The following is a 16,447-nucleotide window of genomic DNA, read 5'->3' as shown; positions in this document are numbered from 1 at the left end:
AAACTCGTCAAAGTACACCAAGTGATCTATATGAAGTTTCAATTTTACCACCAAATCACCTACATAGCAGTGAACTATTTGGTAAAGCATATCATTTAGGGTCCGTTTGGAAAGCAGGAAAATGACTTATGGAAAATGTTTTCTGGAAAATGAGTCATTTTCTGGAAAACAGTTTCATTTCTAGTGTTTGGATGTATTATGGAAAACTGTCTTTGTGTGTTTCGTTCATTTTCTGGAAAATAGATAGAATTGTATAATTAAACATTGTAATTTGTTTTATTTAAAATATAAAAAATTATAATAGTTATTAAAATAATGATATTTAATAAAAAATAGAATTTATATAAAAAAAATTAAAAAAAAATGTAGCAAAGGTTTTCGGCGGTTTCCCAACCTCCTTGCACATGGTCATGGGTGATATGGCTTGATTTTGGTCGAAAACATGCGAAACAGCGATTATGGCGATTCCGTAAAATGACTTACGGAAAAAAATTTCCGTAAGTCATTTTCCGGAAAAATGAACTGATTTTCCTTGGTCAACGGAAAATATTTTCCGTTGACCACATTTTCCGGACGTTGCTAAACACAGAAAATTCGAAAAATATTTTCCGGAAGTCATTTTACGGGTTACCAAACACACCCTTAAAGAAAAAAACTTATACATAACCCTTTGGTATGGAACATTGGCATTTTAAAACCAAAACATATTGAATGTTAGTCAACTCTTCATCTTTCGTTGCTAAATGAATTTAATTGTATCTAGAGTGCACTAATAAATATGAGTTGAGTGTTTTCAAGAGTACCAAAATTAACCTCTCTCAACTTGTCCAATTAATCCCATTCAATATGAGTTGGATAAGATTTTCAAAGTTGAAAGACGTTTTTTTTTAAGACTTAATTTAGTAAGAATGTTTTTTTTTTGAAATCGATTTAGTAAGAATGTTAGTCGAGAATCAAATTGATAATTTTGTTATAATTAAGGAACTAAATAGATTATTAACTCTTATATAAGAGAAAAAATTAATATTTCAAAATATCAATAAAAATTTGTATGAAAAAAGTTTTTTTACATATAACACCAATTGATGTCTCTAGATTATTATTATTATTATTATTATTATTTATAAACTTATACGTTTTAACTTTATTATATAACTTTTTAATTACTGTTTTTCAAAAAAAAAAATTAACTTTTTAATTACAGTTTATCGTAGTGAACTCATTATAGACATGTCACTCAATTCGTTATTTTTAAGCATTGGCCGCGCTTCGCTCTCAATTGTCGACGTGCGGGTGCATCGTCTCTAGGTTAACCAACTAACCTTAAACCCTCGAAACCCTGGCATTGGACTACTCACAGTCACAGAGCGCTCCCGCCCCTCTTCGATTTCTGCAGAAAAGAGGACTAAGAATAAGATGAAGAATCTCAGGCTATCGAAGCTGCTCTCTTCGAAGATCCACCTACAATCGCAAGATGAAGTTCTACGGTTCGCTGCTTTTGACATGGAGCGCAACCGCCTCTTCTTCTCTTCCTCGGCGAATATCTTGTACACTACTCAACTGCCTCCTCCTCAAGTAATTCCTTTTCCATTCTTAATTTTTTTTTCATTCTTTTTAACACTTTTGCCATCGAGTAGGTCTGTTTATTGAACAAGTAATGCATTAATACAAGGAAACTTTTCGAGATTTTGAAGCCCCGGTCGTGCTTATAGTTGAATCTGAAATATCTATTTTAAATGCTCGTTTTTGGTTTTGATGATGACTTTAGATAAAACTCTAGGGGGTGAATCCGACTTGTATTGAAAGTACTTGTATTTAATTCGTAGGTCATTGCCACTCTATTAATTTTGTTCTGCTTTAACAAACTCTGCTCTCTGTCTAAGGTGAACGCCCCATGTTTCTCAAGGGGAGTGGTATAGATTGACTAGAATTTTCTATGAGTTTTACTTGGATGGTAAAATCCTTATTTTTGGAGTTTCTAGCTGCTTAAGCTGCCAATTAGGCTGGTGAATGAGAAGATGAATCATGAATGAGCAATATTAAAATGGTACTTAATGAATCACAACCAAGGGTACTGCACTGACATTGTCCTTTATTTAGTCTTGTTTATATACAGTTTTTGCTTTGTGTTTGTGTTTTAAGCATTTGCCAATAAAAGAAATCTTTTAGCTTGTTGTGAGGTGGAACTTTCCTGTTTGATTAATTGATTGTTGGAGCATTTATGTCACATCCAGATACATCCATAGTTGAAAAAATCGCTATGTGCTCGGGTGGCGCCTAGGCGCCCGTGTATTTTGTATTTCATTTTTTATTTTTAATTTTTTAATTTTTTATTTTTAAAATTTTAAAGACTTGATAATTATAAACTATTTAATACAATAGCTAATCGGCCATTTTGAGTGTAATAACTCATTTTTAAAAGAAGGGAACAATAGCTAATCGGCCAACTAGGCGACCTAGTCGGTGCCTAGGAGGCCTAGGTGGCCTCCTAGCCGGCCAGTCGCCTAGACCACCAATTATAGTTATACACTAGGCGGTCGGCCAGCGCCTAGCGCCTAGGCGTCGATTAATCGGTGCCTAGGCGGGATTTTTGCAACATTGGATACATCTCATACATGAATTACTAGCTATGTCTAATAATTAAAGTAAGAATATATTTACATTTGGATTAGATGAGTCTTTTAAAACTTTTCTAGAATTGCATAAGCTCCATAATGAGCTGCTTTTGCAATTGAGTTTTCTTTGATTTATCTTGTCACTCACTCATTCATGATCTTCATTATTAAAAAGCTTCTTGTCTTTGTGTATGCACAATTAAGTAGCTTTAAATAGTCTAACTTACTAGGGGTCAAATTGTTTAAAAGAAGAGAATAGATTTTCCCTCATACAAGATTGTTATGACAGGATGCTGGAGAATTCAGTTCGACATCGAACCACTTCATTGATTTAGAACCTGGAGACTTCATAACTTGCATGGAATATCTTATGGAGAAAGAAGCACTTGTTTTTGGAACATCCTGTGGGCTTATATTGTTATACACTGTGGATGATAATCTGACAGAAATTGTTGGCCGAGTGGAGGGTGGTGTTAATTGCATCTCTCCTAGTCCAGATGGAGATCTGCTTGGTATAATTACTGGTTTTGGGCAAATGCTGGTGATGACACATGATTGGGATGTGCTATATGAGATGGGGATTAATGGTCTACCTGAAGATATTGACACAAGTAAGGATTTCTTTCTATGCTTCTAATTTCATTAATTCTTCTCTCACAAAATTCACTTCTTGCACACTTCACTTGTGCAAAGTCATTTGGTAGCTGTTTTTCTTTGAAATTTTACTTGCATATATTGTAAGAAATCCATTTGTTTCCTACCACACCCAACTCAGCTAAGCCTCAGTCCTTCCCAGTCTAGTTTGGCTTGGCTCTACAAATAATTCTCTACACTCGCCATCTAATGTTTATTATTGTAAGGCCAAACCAATACTTATTTGTTTGCCTTTTTTTTTTTTTTTTTTTTCTTTTCCTTTGATATTTTCTTACAATGTCAAATTTGACCTTTGTTTTCTAAACTTTTAATGTAGTTTCTATATATATATATATATTTTCTATATATATATATATATATATATCTTTTTCACTAAATTAATTAATATTATAAATAGGTTGAGAGTATATCCTCAATAACTGCATCAAGCACATAAAATGAGATGATGGGAATGCTAGTTTTAACTGAACTCCTTTCAGGCTTTCACTAATCACTAGTACGGAGTATACCTTTGTTTATTATATAATTATGCTTCCCATCAGAAAATCATTTATTAATACCAGACCTTTACTTTCAGATGAACCAAGTTATTCTTCAAATTATTCTTTTGAAAGCACCATATCATGGAGAGGTGATGGGAAATATTTTGCCACCCTGAGCATGGCAGAAGGCTCTCCTCAGTTGGATAAGAAAATTAAAGTTTGGGAACGAGAATCAGGGAAACAACATTCATTTTCTGAATTAAAGGCTTTCATGGGAACATCTGTTGACTGGATGCCCAGTGGAGCCAAAATTGCTGCAGTTTGTGACAGAAAGGAAGAACATAAGTGTCCATCCATTGTTTTCTTTGAGAGAAATTGTTTAGAAAGGAGCTCATTCAGTCTTAATGAAGAAATTGATGTGACTGTAGAAAATCTAAAATGGAATTCGAGTTCAGATCTTCTAGCAGCAATAGTAAGGAGTGAAAAGTATGATTCCCTCAGGATATGGTTCTTCAGCAACAACCATTGGTACTTGAAGCAAGAAATCAGATATGCCAAGGAGGATGGTGTTAAATTCATGTGGGATCCAACAAAGCGAATGCAGTTGATTTATTGGACTGTTGGTGGGCAGATCTCAACCTGCAGTTTTAACTGGGTTACAGCTGTCATGGAAAATTCTGTGGCACTTGTAGTTGATGACTGCAAGATTCTAGTAACACCCCTTTCTCTGTCCCTTATTCCTCCCCCTATGTATTTGTTTAGTTTAAAATTCCCCAGTGCAGTCCAGAATATGGCATTCTGTACTAAGGGGTCCAAAAATCATCTCGCTGCATCTTTGTCTGATGGCAGTCTCTGTATTCTAGAGCTTTCAGAACTTAGTACATGGGAGGATCTAGAGGACAAAGAATTTGATGTAGAGGCAGCTTCTGTTGATATGATATGTGGTTCATATTTACATCTCGTGTGGTTGGATTCACATAAGCTCCTAACTGTTTCCCATTTAAGTCATGATCACAGTAACCCCAAAACAAAATTTTCTGTCAAGGATGGACTTGGTGCATATCACCTACAGGAAATGGAGTTTGTATGTTCTGAAGATCATATTCCTGGTTCAGTAACATGCTCTGGTTGGCAAGGGATGATTTCAAATCAAAGTTCTCTGGAAGGTCCAGTCATTGGTCTTGTGTCTGACACAGTAAATAATTTTTCAACATATATTCAGTTTGATAGTGGAAAAGTTGTTGAATATATTTCAAAGTCAGTTGGGGCAAGAGTTCTTCATAAACGGAATGATTTAAATTTTCAATCTTCATGTCCGTGGATGAATCTTGCTCATATTGGTGGCCCTTTGCCACATAAAAGTTTGCTCTTTGGTCTCGATGATAATGGTCGATTACATGTTGGTGAGAAAATAGTATGCAACAACTGCAGTAGCTTTTCTTTTTACTCAAATTCTGCTGACCAAACCGTCACACATTTGATTCTCACAACAAAGCAGGATCTACTGTTTATTGTTGACATTAATGACATTGAGCAAAAAGATGTAGCAGCTGAATATGGGAACTTCCTACCCATTTCCAGTAACAGAAGAGGAGAGGATCAAAAGATATATATAAATATTTGGGAAAGGGGTGCCAAGATTGCTGGTGTCTTGCATGGAGATGAGTCTGCTATCATGCTACATACAAATAGAGGTAATGTTGAATGCATCTATCCCAGAAAACTGGTTCTTGCCTCGATTATGAATGCTTTACTCCAGCAACGTTTTAAAGATGCATTACTCATGGTAAGACGACATAGGATAGATTTTAATTTTATTGTTGATGCATGTGGGTGGCAAAGCTTTCTTCAGTCAGCTGGTGAGGTTATCAAGCAGGTTAACAATTTGAGTCATATAACTGAGTTTGTTTGCTCCATAAAGAATGAAAATATCATTGATACATTATACAAAAACTATTTATTTGTCCCTAGTTTAACAAAAGCTCAAGATGTTGAATCTGGAGATGTCAAGGATTATGGTAGTAAAAACAAAGTCTCCTCTGTCCTCCTTGCTATTCGGATGGCTCTTGAGGAGCATGTAGCTGAAAGTCCTGCAAGAGAACTTTGCATTTTGACCACTCTAGCTCGAAGTGATCCCCCAGCCCTTGAAGAAGCTCTAGAGAGGGTAAAGGTCCTCCGAGAAATGGAGTTATCAGATTCAGATGATCCCAGGAGAACACACTATCCTTCTGCTGAGGAAGCTATGAAACATCTTTTATGGTTATCTGATTCTGAGGCTGTTTTTGAGTCAGCTTTAGGTCTTTATGATTTGAATCTTGCTGCTATGGTTGCCCTTAATTCTCAAAAGGATCCAAAAGAATTTCTTCCATATCTTCAAGAATTAGAAAGCATGACAACTGTCTTAATGCAGTATAGTATTGACCTTAAGCTGCAGAGGTATGAGAAAGCACTTAAGCACATTGTATTGGCAGGAGATGCTTATATTGAGGACTGTATGAACCTGATGAAGAATAAGCCTCAACTTTTTTCCTTGGGACTTCAACTTATCACTGACTCTACTAAAAGAAGGCAAGTCTTAGAGGCTTGGGGAGACCATCTTAGTGCTATAAAATCTTTTGAGGATGCTGCTACAACTTATATGAGCTGTTATTGTTTGGAGAAAGCATTAAAAGCTTATCGTGCTTGTGGTAATTGGTGTGGTGTTTTGACGGTAGCTGGTCTGATCAAGCTTGGAAGTGAAGAAATTTTGCAGTTGGCTCAGGATCTCTGTGAGGAACTCCAGGCACTTGGAAAGCCAGGGGATGCTGCAAAAATTGCCCTGGAGTACTGTGGAGATGTTAATACTGGTGTTACTTTATTTGTGAGTGCAAGGGAATGGGAGGAAGCTTTGAGGATTGCTCTTCTGCACAGGAGAAATGATTTGGTCTTGGAAGTGAAAAATTCATCTGTAGAGTGTGCGAACACATTGATTAGTGAATACAGTGAAGGATTGGAGAAAGTAGGAAAGTACTTGACTCGGTATCTAGCTGTAAGACAAAGAAGAGTGTTACTTGCTGCAAAGCTCAAGTCAGATGAGACATCTGTGAATGAATTTGATTATGAGACAGCTTCTGAAACTAGCAGCAATTTCAGTGGAATGAGTGCCTATACCATGGGGTATGTTTTAATATCTTTGTTATATACAAATGCCATTCCACATTCTTTCACACCTTTTTCTTGTGCTAGAGCATTGGTTGTTAGTATATGGGATCAACCTTAACCAAAAGGGTATAAAAGTTATTTTATAATGCTTAGATATAAGGACTAAAATCCCTCATGTTGATTAAACTTTCAGAGATCCCATGTACTTCTCCAGTTTTCGAGTACTCAACACTTAAAAATATTTGCCTCGATACCTCAATTTACAAATTTTAATATAAAGTTGGGCATTTGTATGTAGAAATATTAAATTTGTCATGAAAATTATAGCTCCTTTGCATTAGCAGGACAAGAAAGGGATCAGCTACTTCTATTAGCTCAAGTACTTCTACAAAGGGAAGAGGGTCGAGGTCTCATCGGAAGAGTGGGAAAATACGTGCTGGCAGGTATAGATATTATGTAAAACACATTATTTCCTGATAATTTTAAGAATTATAGAGAAATCATTTATAGTTATTAATGGCTAAGAATTATGCTCTTCTTTTCCTTAATAATATAATTTATTTCACTACTTATTTTAGCTAATGGTCAACTGCATCATTTAACGTTTGTTTTGATCAGCTTGAGCTTTTTTTTNGAGCTTGAGCTTCTTGAAAAAGTCTCTATTTATATATTTATTTATTTATTTACTTGTAGTTTTTCAAAATGTCTCAACCTTGGAGCTTCTTGGGAAGGAGGCTTTTCCTTATTATCTGGCCTTAGAAGGCCCTTTATTTATATTGTTTAGCCTAGCTTATACTTATTAGAGTAGTAGATAATTCCCGGAATAAGCATGGCCTTACAAGCATTTTATCTCTGAACTCTTAATGAAACTCTTGGAAGGTATACTAGATTGAGAGGCTTCTGAATAATCCTTTGGATAAACAACCTAAAGCGGGTGACAATGCAACATGAATAGATACAAAAGCAATGTGTTATAGTTTAGACAATTTAGAGGATAGAACTTACAAATGATTGCATTTTTTTCTTTAGTTGCTAACGGCAGTCCATTCTAAAATGTGTTACCAGTCCTGGCGAGGAGTTGGCTTTGGTGGAGCATTTGAAGGGGATGGGATTGGCTACTGGAGCTAGACGCGAGCTCAAATCACTCTTAATTTGCCTAGTGATGCTGCATGAAGATGCTGTGGCAAGGAAATTGCAACATGTTGCCAAAAATTTCCAACTATCACAAACAGCAGCGGTCAGATTAGCTGAGGATCTCATGCCCACTGATAAAATTGACGAGCAAACATATAATTTAGAACAGTACGTTCTGAGAGTCGGGGAGGAAATACAGCATTCAGAAGTGTTCTCTTGGCAATTGAAAGTGTTGGTTTGAGATTATAGCGCAAACTATAATATGAACTGAGAAGTTTATTAGGGTTCTCTATGTTTTGCTTCATAAATTCCCATTATCTGGATAATGATAGGGGCACATTAGGATGAATCCAATGTTAACTATCATCAGACGAGCTGTTGTAGTATTATAGGAGTAAGAGTTTGAGTTAGGTAGATATTGTTGTTCAAATTTTTTTTTTTTTTAGTACTATTGGATTCTATTACAATGTAGTAGTTTCTTGTCTATATATACTTCCAAAACTTATTGAAGCACAAAGAGTTGATGCATTTATTGGGGTTCAAACTTTTGACTTTCCATTTAGGAGTTACAGAGATGTTATTCAGTTAGGTAGATATTGTTGTTTAAATATTATTTAATGTTATATTATTATGAGAGTGACTTTTCAAGTTCCTTTAGTGTGAAATTTCATTAATAATTTAATATATTAATTCGTGTTTGTTATTTTTAGCACTCATGCAATGTTGCAAAAATCGTACCTAGGCGTCGATTAATCAGTGCCTAGGCACTAGGCGGCGCCTGGCCGCGTTGAGGAAGGCCGGAATTGGTCTCTTCCATGGCCGGCCGCCTAGACCGTGCCTAGACCGCCTAGCGGGTTGCTCAGTTTTAGCCCTTTTTCTTTTCTTTTCTTTTCTTTTTTGCGAAACCATCAGAACACAGAAGCATAAGCAGTCTGTCACGCCCACGCTTGCCCCCGCTGCCGAAGCCCTCCGCTGGTCGCCTCCGCCAGTCGCAACTCGCAAGCTCGATCTGTTTGGACTTGCAGTTCTCTGTTTAAACTTGAGAGAAGTTCGCGAGACTTGTTTTCCCAGATCTCATATCCCAACGCGTATTATATTGGGAAGGGAAGACAATTAAAAAAAAATTAATGGCACATTGAGCAAACAAATGGCGTATCTCAATGCGTGTTTCTACCCTACATTGAATGTTTATTGGGAAAGGAAAGGTTGCTTTATTGGGAAGGGAAGGCAATTAATTTTGGCACAGGGAGACTACAAAAAATTAAAAAAATATATAAATCGGGCCCTTAGCCTCTTTTTCAACCTTGCACCCATGTGTTCCAAGTCTATGAGGTCTGATCTTTAGTTTGTTGCGTAACCAGTCTCTTGATCGGAGTGTTAGGACTCTAGTTTCACACATATTCTAGTTATAATATAACTCTATAATTTGTATATTTATTCCTGTTGTAAATCGGTACACTTTGATTGATTTAGAATACTAGTCCTAATCTAGTATCAGAAGTCAGGTTTTCGCCATGGCCACCAATGATAGTTCTGCCAGTGTATTTTCTAAGCGGACTATCTCCGACATGGCTACTGTTTCATCTACTATTTTACCAAATTTTTTGTCTACTGTAACTTATAAATGGAAATTTCTTGTTCTGGCAACTCAACTTATTCCGTTTTTACACGGGCAAAATCTGTTGGGATATGTAGATGGTTTCATCCCCTGCCCTCCAGCGACCTTGCCCTTCGTCGGTGCCGTCTCCTCCGATCGATGCAGCTGTTGTTCCTAATCCAACGTACAATCTTTGGGTGCAGTAGGATCAAGCTATTTTATCCATGATCATATCCTCTTTCTCCGACGAAGTAATGCATCTAGCAGTAGGCAAAACCACGTCCTTGGCCGTCTGGATTGCCATAGATATGGCGTTGCCTTCTTCTTCTCTAGCTAGATCATTGAACCTACTTGGGCAGCTGCAATCACTTCGGCAGAGAGAGGCGTCTGTGGCGGACTACCTAGGCAAAACACGCATGATAATGGATGATCTTGCACTCGCCGGACGTCTGTCTCCATGGACGAGCTGAATCTGTATGTCTTCCACGGTTTACATCCGGAGCTCTGTTCTTTAACAGCGTCGTTGTCCACTCGTGCGACGCCGATGTCCTTGGAGGAGCTAACTGATTTTTTTAAGCGCCCAAGAGTTTGTTTTAGCATATGATTTTTCAGCGACTGGGTGGAGTTTTGTTGCAGTTGATTGAGAATGTAGCACAACGTTCCAGTGCTTATTCTGGAAATTCAGCTAGGCGTGGCTTAAGAGGTTTAAGAGGTGGCAACCAGCGCTATGGCTCTAGTCAACGAGGAGGTGGTAATCAGCGTGGTGGCGAGTAATTCGTCGACAGTAGTCTCGGGGTGGTCCTCGTTGCCAAATTTGTGATCTGCAGGGTCATACGGTTGTGACGTGTTATCGTTGCTAGTCGGGTGGTTTGGTGTTCAGAAGAACCTAGTTTGTCATGATGATCCTGGCTCGGGTACTTTTGTGACGTCTCAGAGTTGGTTCCCTGACACAGGTGCTATTGATCATGTTACCTCGAATATTACTGCCCTCACCTCATCGGAATAATACACTGGTAATGACAGTTTACATGTCGGTAATGGTAATGCCTTGTCTATTTCATGTGTTGGGCGTACATTGTTTTCTACACTTTCTAGGTATTTTATTATGTCTTGTGTTCTTCATGTTCTTGGGTTATCTGTGTCTTTGTTGTCTGTTCAAAAGTTTTCTTATGAAAATAATGTGTTTTTTTTTTTAATTTCACCCCTCTTATTTTGTTGTGAAGGATATCCTCACCAAGGCGGTCTTACTACGGGGTAAAAGCTTGGGCGGTTTATACTCTCTACCAGTGTCATCCTCATCTCCATCTGCGTTCTTTTACGCTCGTGCCCCTACTTCTGTTTAAGTCATCCTAATTATCGCATTCAGAGTCGTATTTTGCAGTCTAGTTGTTCACCTTCATTATGTAGTGCGTGTCATATGGGAAAATTTGTGTTTTTCCTTATCTCGTGTTGAGTCTTCTAGTAGTCATGTTCTGGATTTAGTATACACTGATAGTTGGGGCCCTGCTCTTCCGTTATCTTTTAATGGTTATCGCTATTTTGTTATTTTTGTGGATGATTATTCGCATTATACTTGGTATTTTCCTATGCAATTAAAATTTGACTTGTATGACATTTTAGAGCGTTTTCGTGCCTTAGTTGAGCGTTTCTTTGGTTGTCGTATAAAATCCATTCAATCTAATCTTGGTGCTGAGTATAAAAAGTTGCATTCTTTGTTTCTAAAACTTAATCGTTTTCAAAAAAAAAAAATGCTTGGCATTAATCATAGGCAATCTTGTGCTTATACTCACGAGCAAAATGGTCGTGATCTTACTCTTTTGGCCCATGCTTCTGTCTCATCTCGTTTTTGGGACTTTGCATTTGAGTCTACGGTTTACTTAATCAATAAAATGCCTACACCTATTCTGAAAAATTCTAGTCGTTATTTTGTGTTACATGGGTATCCATCGTCCACTCTTTTTTAAGAATCTTTGGTTGTTTGTGTTATCCTTATCTCTATCTTTACAATCATCATAAAATAAGTTTCCGGTCTTCTCCTAGTGTTTTTCTTGGGTATCTTTAGTCTTTTAGGGGGGTGTCAATGTATGAATCTTCACACTAACAAGATTTTTGTCTGCAGGCATGTTCGCATTGATGAACACACTTTTCCTTTTGCTACTAAGCCTGTTTTGCAGACTCCTGTTAGTACTCAGTCACAACCCTGGGTTGTGTCCCAATTACGAGCCCTAGTGGCGTTTCCTGTTGCTAGCCTGTCTGCACCACCGGTTTCACCTGTTCTTGTGCCTAATACTCCTACTGCTTGCCCTATAGTTCAGATGCATTGTATGGTAACTAGGAGTATGTCTCGGGCCGGTGGTGCAATTCCTATTGCTTTGTCTGCAGAGGTATGTCCTGCAGAGCTTACCTGTTATACACATGATGCTCAATATCCATAGTGGCGGGAGGTTATGGACTTGGAATTTATTTGCAGAATTAGATGTGGCAACTAGTACCTTATCGTTCTGGCATGAATGCTGTTGGTTGCGCAAGTAGATATTTCGTACCAAACGGAAAGCTGATGGCTCTATAGAGCAACACAAGGCACGATTGGTGGCCAGGGGGTTCAATCAAGCGGCTGGACAGGACTTTTTTGACACATTCAATCCTACGGTCAAACCAACCACTGTTAGACTGCTGTTGTCCTTGGCATTGTCCTGTAGCTGGGTCATTCGTCAGCTAGATGTTCATAATGCGTTTTTTAATCGGACGCTAGTGGAGACAATGTATATGCACCAACCACCTGGTTATGCTGATAAGGAGTTTCCTGACCTTTTTTTTTTTTTTTGCAGAGATCGCTATACGGTCTTAGGCAGACCCCTCGGGCTTGGTTTACTCGCATTCATACATTTCTTTTATCAGTTGGGTTCCAAGCATCCAAAACATATGTTTCTCTCTTTATTTTTTTCACGGGGATCTTCGAGAGTATTTATGTTGATTTATGTAGATGATATCCTTATCATGGGGAGTGACGCATCTTTAATATTAACGCTCATTGACAAATTGTTTGTCGCTTTCAAGATTTGTGACTTGGGTGCTCTTGGTATTGAAATAGTGTGTACAGATGAGGTCTCTCTCTGAAGCAGTATATGTATAGTATTCTAAAGTGTGCTGACATGGTTGATTGTAAGTCATTGGCAACACCTATTCTAGTGTCTCGTCCTGTTAATGATACAGATGAACCATTTGCACCCAATTAATTATTATAATAAATATATACTACCTCCATCCCATTTTGTTTGTCTGATTCGGTTAACGAAGCTTGACTGAAGTTATTTTTAATTCAATTTTTCATAATATTAAATTTAGGATTAGTATATAAAATTTATATATTTAGAAACTACATTAAAAGTACTATTAAACACAAAAAATCAAATTTAAAAATGATTAAAAATTACTAAAGAAAATAAGCAATGAAGAAAGAGTTGGTTTGACCAATGAATAGTAAACAGGACAGGTAAAATGGGACGGAGGGAGTATTTTTTAAATTAAGACTTCGGTTTTTAGTTTTTAAAATTAAAAATTACACTAATTTAAGATTTTGACTAACAGTTGACCGAGGACGAGGAATCCTTGTCCTCGCAAGGACGAGGATGGGAACTATTTTTAATTTCCTGCCGGGATGAGAACGAAGACCGGGACGGGGACGGGGTTTCGGGAACGAGAAGTATACTTCACGCTCCCGCCCCGCCCCGTTACCATCCCTATCATCAGCTACTCGCATCTCCACCTAGTCTAATAGTTGATCCACCTAATTTGACTTTGAGGTCTGAATTGTTGGCTTTTACGTTGGTTAGCCAGCGGTTGTTATGCCATGGACCTGAGTCCACCTTGCAAGGTGGACCTGGGTTTATGTTCACAATTTCATAACTCCATGTTCATAATTTTATAACTCCATGTTCACATTTTCATAACTCCATATTCACAATTTTATAACTCTATGTTTACAATTTCATAATTCTATGTTCGCAATTTCATAACTCCATGTTCACCATTTCATAGCTCCATGTTCACGTACAATTTTATAACTCTATGTTCATAATTTTATAACTTTATATTGTGAACATAGAGTTCAAAATTACATATATAAATTGTGAACACAGAATTCTAAAATTGTAAACATAGAGTTATAAAATTATGAACATAGACTTGAGCCCACCTTACAAGGTGGACTCGGGTCCATAGCATAAATTGCCGTTAGCCAATAGGCTAGGCCAAAATATTAAGCCATTGGCTTTGATTTTATTATATTGTGATTATTGTTCAATTATAGCCCAAATACTTTATTCTAAAAATCGTGAGCCCCGTTAATCTAAATATTATTTCTTTTTTTTTTTTTAATATTAACCCATCTTTATGTTGTATCCGCTCATTAAAACCCAATAAATCTATATCTATACTATTAATAAAAATAAAATCCTCCATTTTAACTTCTCGCCCAAAACAATCTTATACTATTAAGGTTTGCGTAATATTGTAAAATATTGTAATACAATTCCTATTCGTACTACACGTACATTAAAATATGTTAATACAATATATTCTTTAATTTCCTACTTTCCTATTTGTAAAATAATTTTAGATTAAGATTACTAATTGTAATATACCTGTACATATACTTCCCTACAATGTAATTTGTACTATTAATAAAAACAAAAACCTCAATTTTAATTCTATGCCCAAAAGTCCTATATACTATTAATGTTTGCGTAATATTGTAAAATATGGTAACACAATTCCAATTCGTACTACAATTGTACTTTTAAAATATGTTAATACAATTCCTAATATAATACTCCGTATCTCTTTTCCTACTTTTTCTATTCTTAATACAATTTTAGATTAAAATTACTAATCGTAATATAACTGTACATATAGTCACCTGTAATGTAATATATACTATTAATAAAAACAAAATTATCAATTTTAACTTTCTGCCAAAAACTGTCATATATATACTATTAAGGTTTGCGTAATATTATAAAATATGGTAATACAATTCATATTCGTATTACAATTGTACATTAAAATATGTTAATACAATTCCTAATACAATATATTATTTCCTACTTTCCTATTCGTAATATAATTTTAGTCTTTAGATTAAAATTACTAATCGTAATATAACTGTACATATAATTCCCTGCAAGCTACAACGTAATATATACTATTAATAAAAAAAAAATTACATTTTAACCTTTTCCGACCAAAACACTCCTATACTATTAAGGTTTACATAATATTGTAAAATATGGTAATACAATTCCTATTCCTACTGCAATTGTACATTAGTCAAGCTAATCTTAGTGTTAATTGTAAGCAAATTTGTTATCTTAATAGCGTATTGAACTAGAATAATACAAAAGCATCGTTGCTCCAACCAAATAGGTTGTTCGATAATGCTCAGTCGTTATTAGAACAAGCTGTTTGTGCAATAGCATTTAGTCCAACTAATCTCTTTTTTTTTTTTTTTGGGCAAACTAATCTCAGTTTTAATTGTAAGCAAATGTGTTATCTTAATAGCATACCTTTTTTTTTTTGAATAGTGTACCTAACTATTTTAATTTAAATATCTTACCTAATTATTTTATTTATGCAAAATTTAATTTTCAAAGTTTCAGCACCGAATGCTTACATCTACACATTAGCTATTATTTCAACAATTATTTGGTCAAATTAATGCAAAGATGACATCACAAAATATAATCGATCCATACCATCTTTTCAATTACACTATATAATATTTGATGTTATAATTTCTATAATTATATACTACCGATCCAAATATTCTTAAAATATTATATTAAATCCATATTCCGTGCATTGCACGGGTGCGAACACTACTACTAATAGTAATTAAAGTATTTACTAAATTGAATATACCGATATAGTATAAAGTTTTTAACGGATTCGCCAAAATTTAAAACAGCCACCCAAATTGGCTACTTGCACGGTTTGAGCCACCCTACTTTGCTACTTTGTTTTGATATCAGACATTTGGAAGGCTACTCTAGTACCTGCATGACTGCATTCAAAGCTACCGTGTACCTTTTGCCGTAGGTTATTAAAGGAAACCAAATTTAAGGGGCACTGATCTTACAGTAGTCCGCTCCTTTTCTACACTTAAATTATGCTCTCAAGGAATAATCAATTCTCACAACCCTAGTTCTCATGATATATATATATATATGGAAGGGTTTAGGTGCGAGAAAGGATTCTCGTGTGGTGTGCGATTACGACCTTAAACATTAAAATGACTCACCTGAAATACACAAATCACGCACCTTAAACACTAAAACAAAGCACCTTAAGAACACAAATCACGTGCACCTAAAGCTTTAGGCCGATGCACCTTAAGTATACAAACTACGCACTTAAGGTTTAAAAATGGCGCATCTTAAGTTTCAACAACTCACGCACTTTAAGCATACAAATCACGTACCTTAATAAGGAAAACAACGCACCTTATGAAGGAATATCATGCACCTTAAGCTTTAGGTTCACGCACCTTAAGTTTCAATGCTGACGCAACTTAAATATACAAATCACGCACCTAAGCAACCGCACAATGACACCTGAGAAGGTTAATCGCATGGAACTCAAACATATATATATATATATATATTATTTAGTAACAGTCATTTGCTAGAGGAAACATGATATCAAATCTGAACCATTTCATATATTGCAAATTCACTTGTAAACTTGGTACTATCATGACACGAATCTCACACTAATTTACTTCGTCTTGGCTTCTTAGGTACCAAAAAAAAAAAAAAAAAAAAAAA

The 16,447-nt window shown here is 36.0% G+C and overlaps 1 protein-coding gene across 1 annotated transcript; it reads left to right on the top strand.

Annotated features, from left to right (window-relative positions):
* The first annotated feature begins 1,296 nt into the window (after positions 1 to 1,296).
* On the top strand, positions 1,297 to 8,570 carry LOC116010154 (elongator complex protein 1). Its single transcript, XM_031249428.1, has 5 exons — positions 1,297 to 1,575; positions 2,905 to 3,226; positions 3,847 to 6,907; positions 7,237 to 7,335; positions 7,958 to 8,570. The coding sequence occupies exons 1-5, from the start codon at positions 1,417 to 1,419 to the stop codon at positions 8,265 to 8,267; spliced, it is 3,951 nt and encodes a 1,316-aa protein (XP_031105288.1). The 5' UTR covers positions 1,297 to 1,416; the 3' UTR covers positions 8,268 to 8,570.
* Positions 8,571 to 16,447: the final 7,877 nt, after the last annotated feature.

The sequence above is a fragment of the Ipomoea triloba genome, chromosome 2, assembly GCF_003576645.1.
Source record: "Ipomoea triloba cultivar NCNSP0323 chromosome 2, ASM357664v1".
NCBI classification, from domain to species: domain Eukaryota; kingdom Viridiplantae; phylum Streptophyta; class Magnoliopsida; order Solanales; family Convolvulaceae; genus Ipomoea; species Ipomoea triloba.
This window is presented reverse-complemented; position numbering and strand designations above follow the sequence as displayed.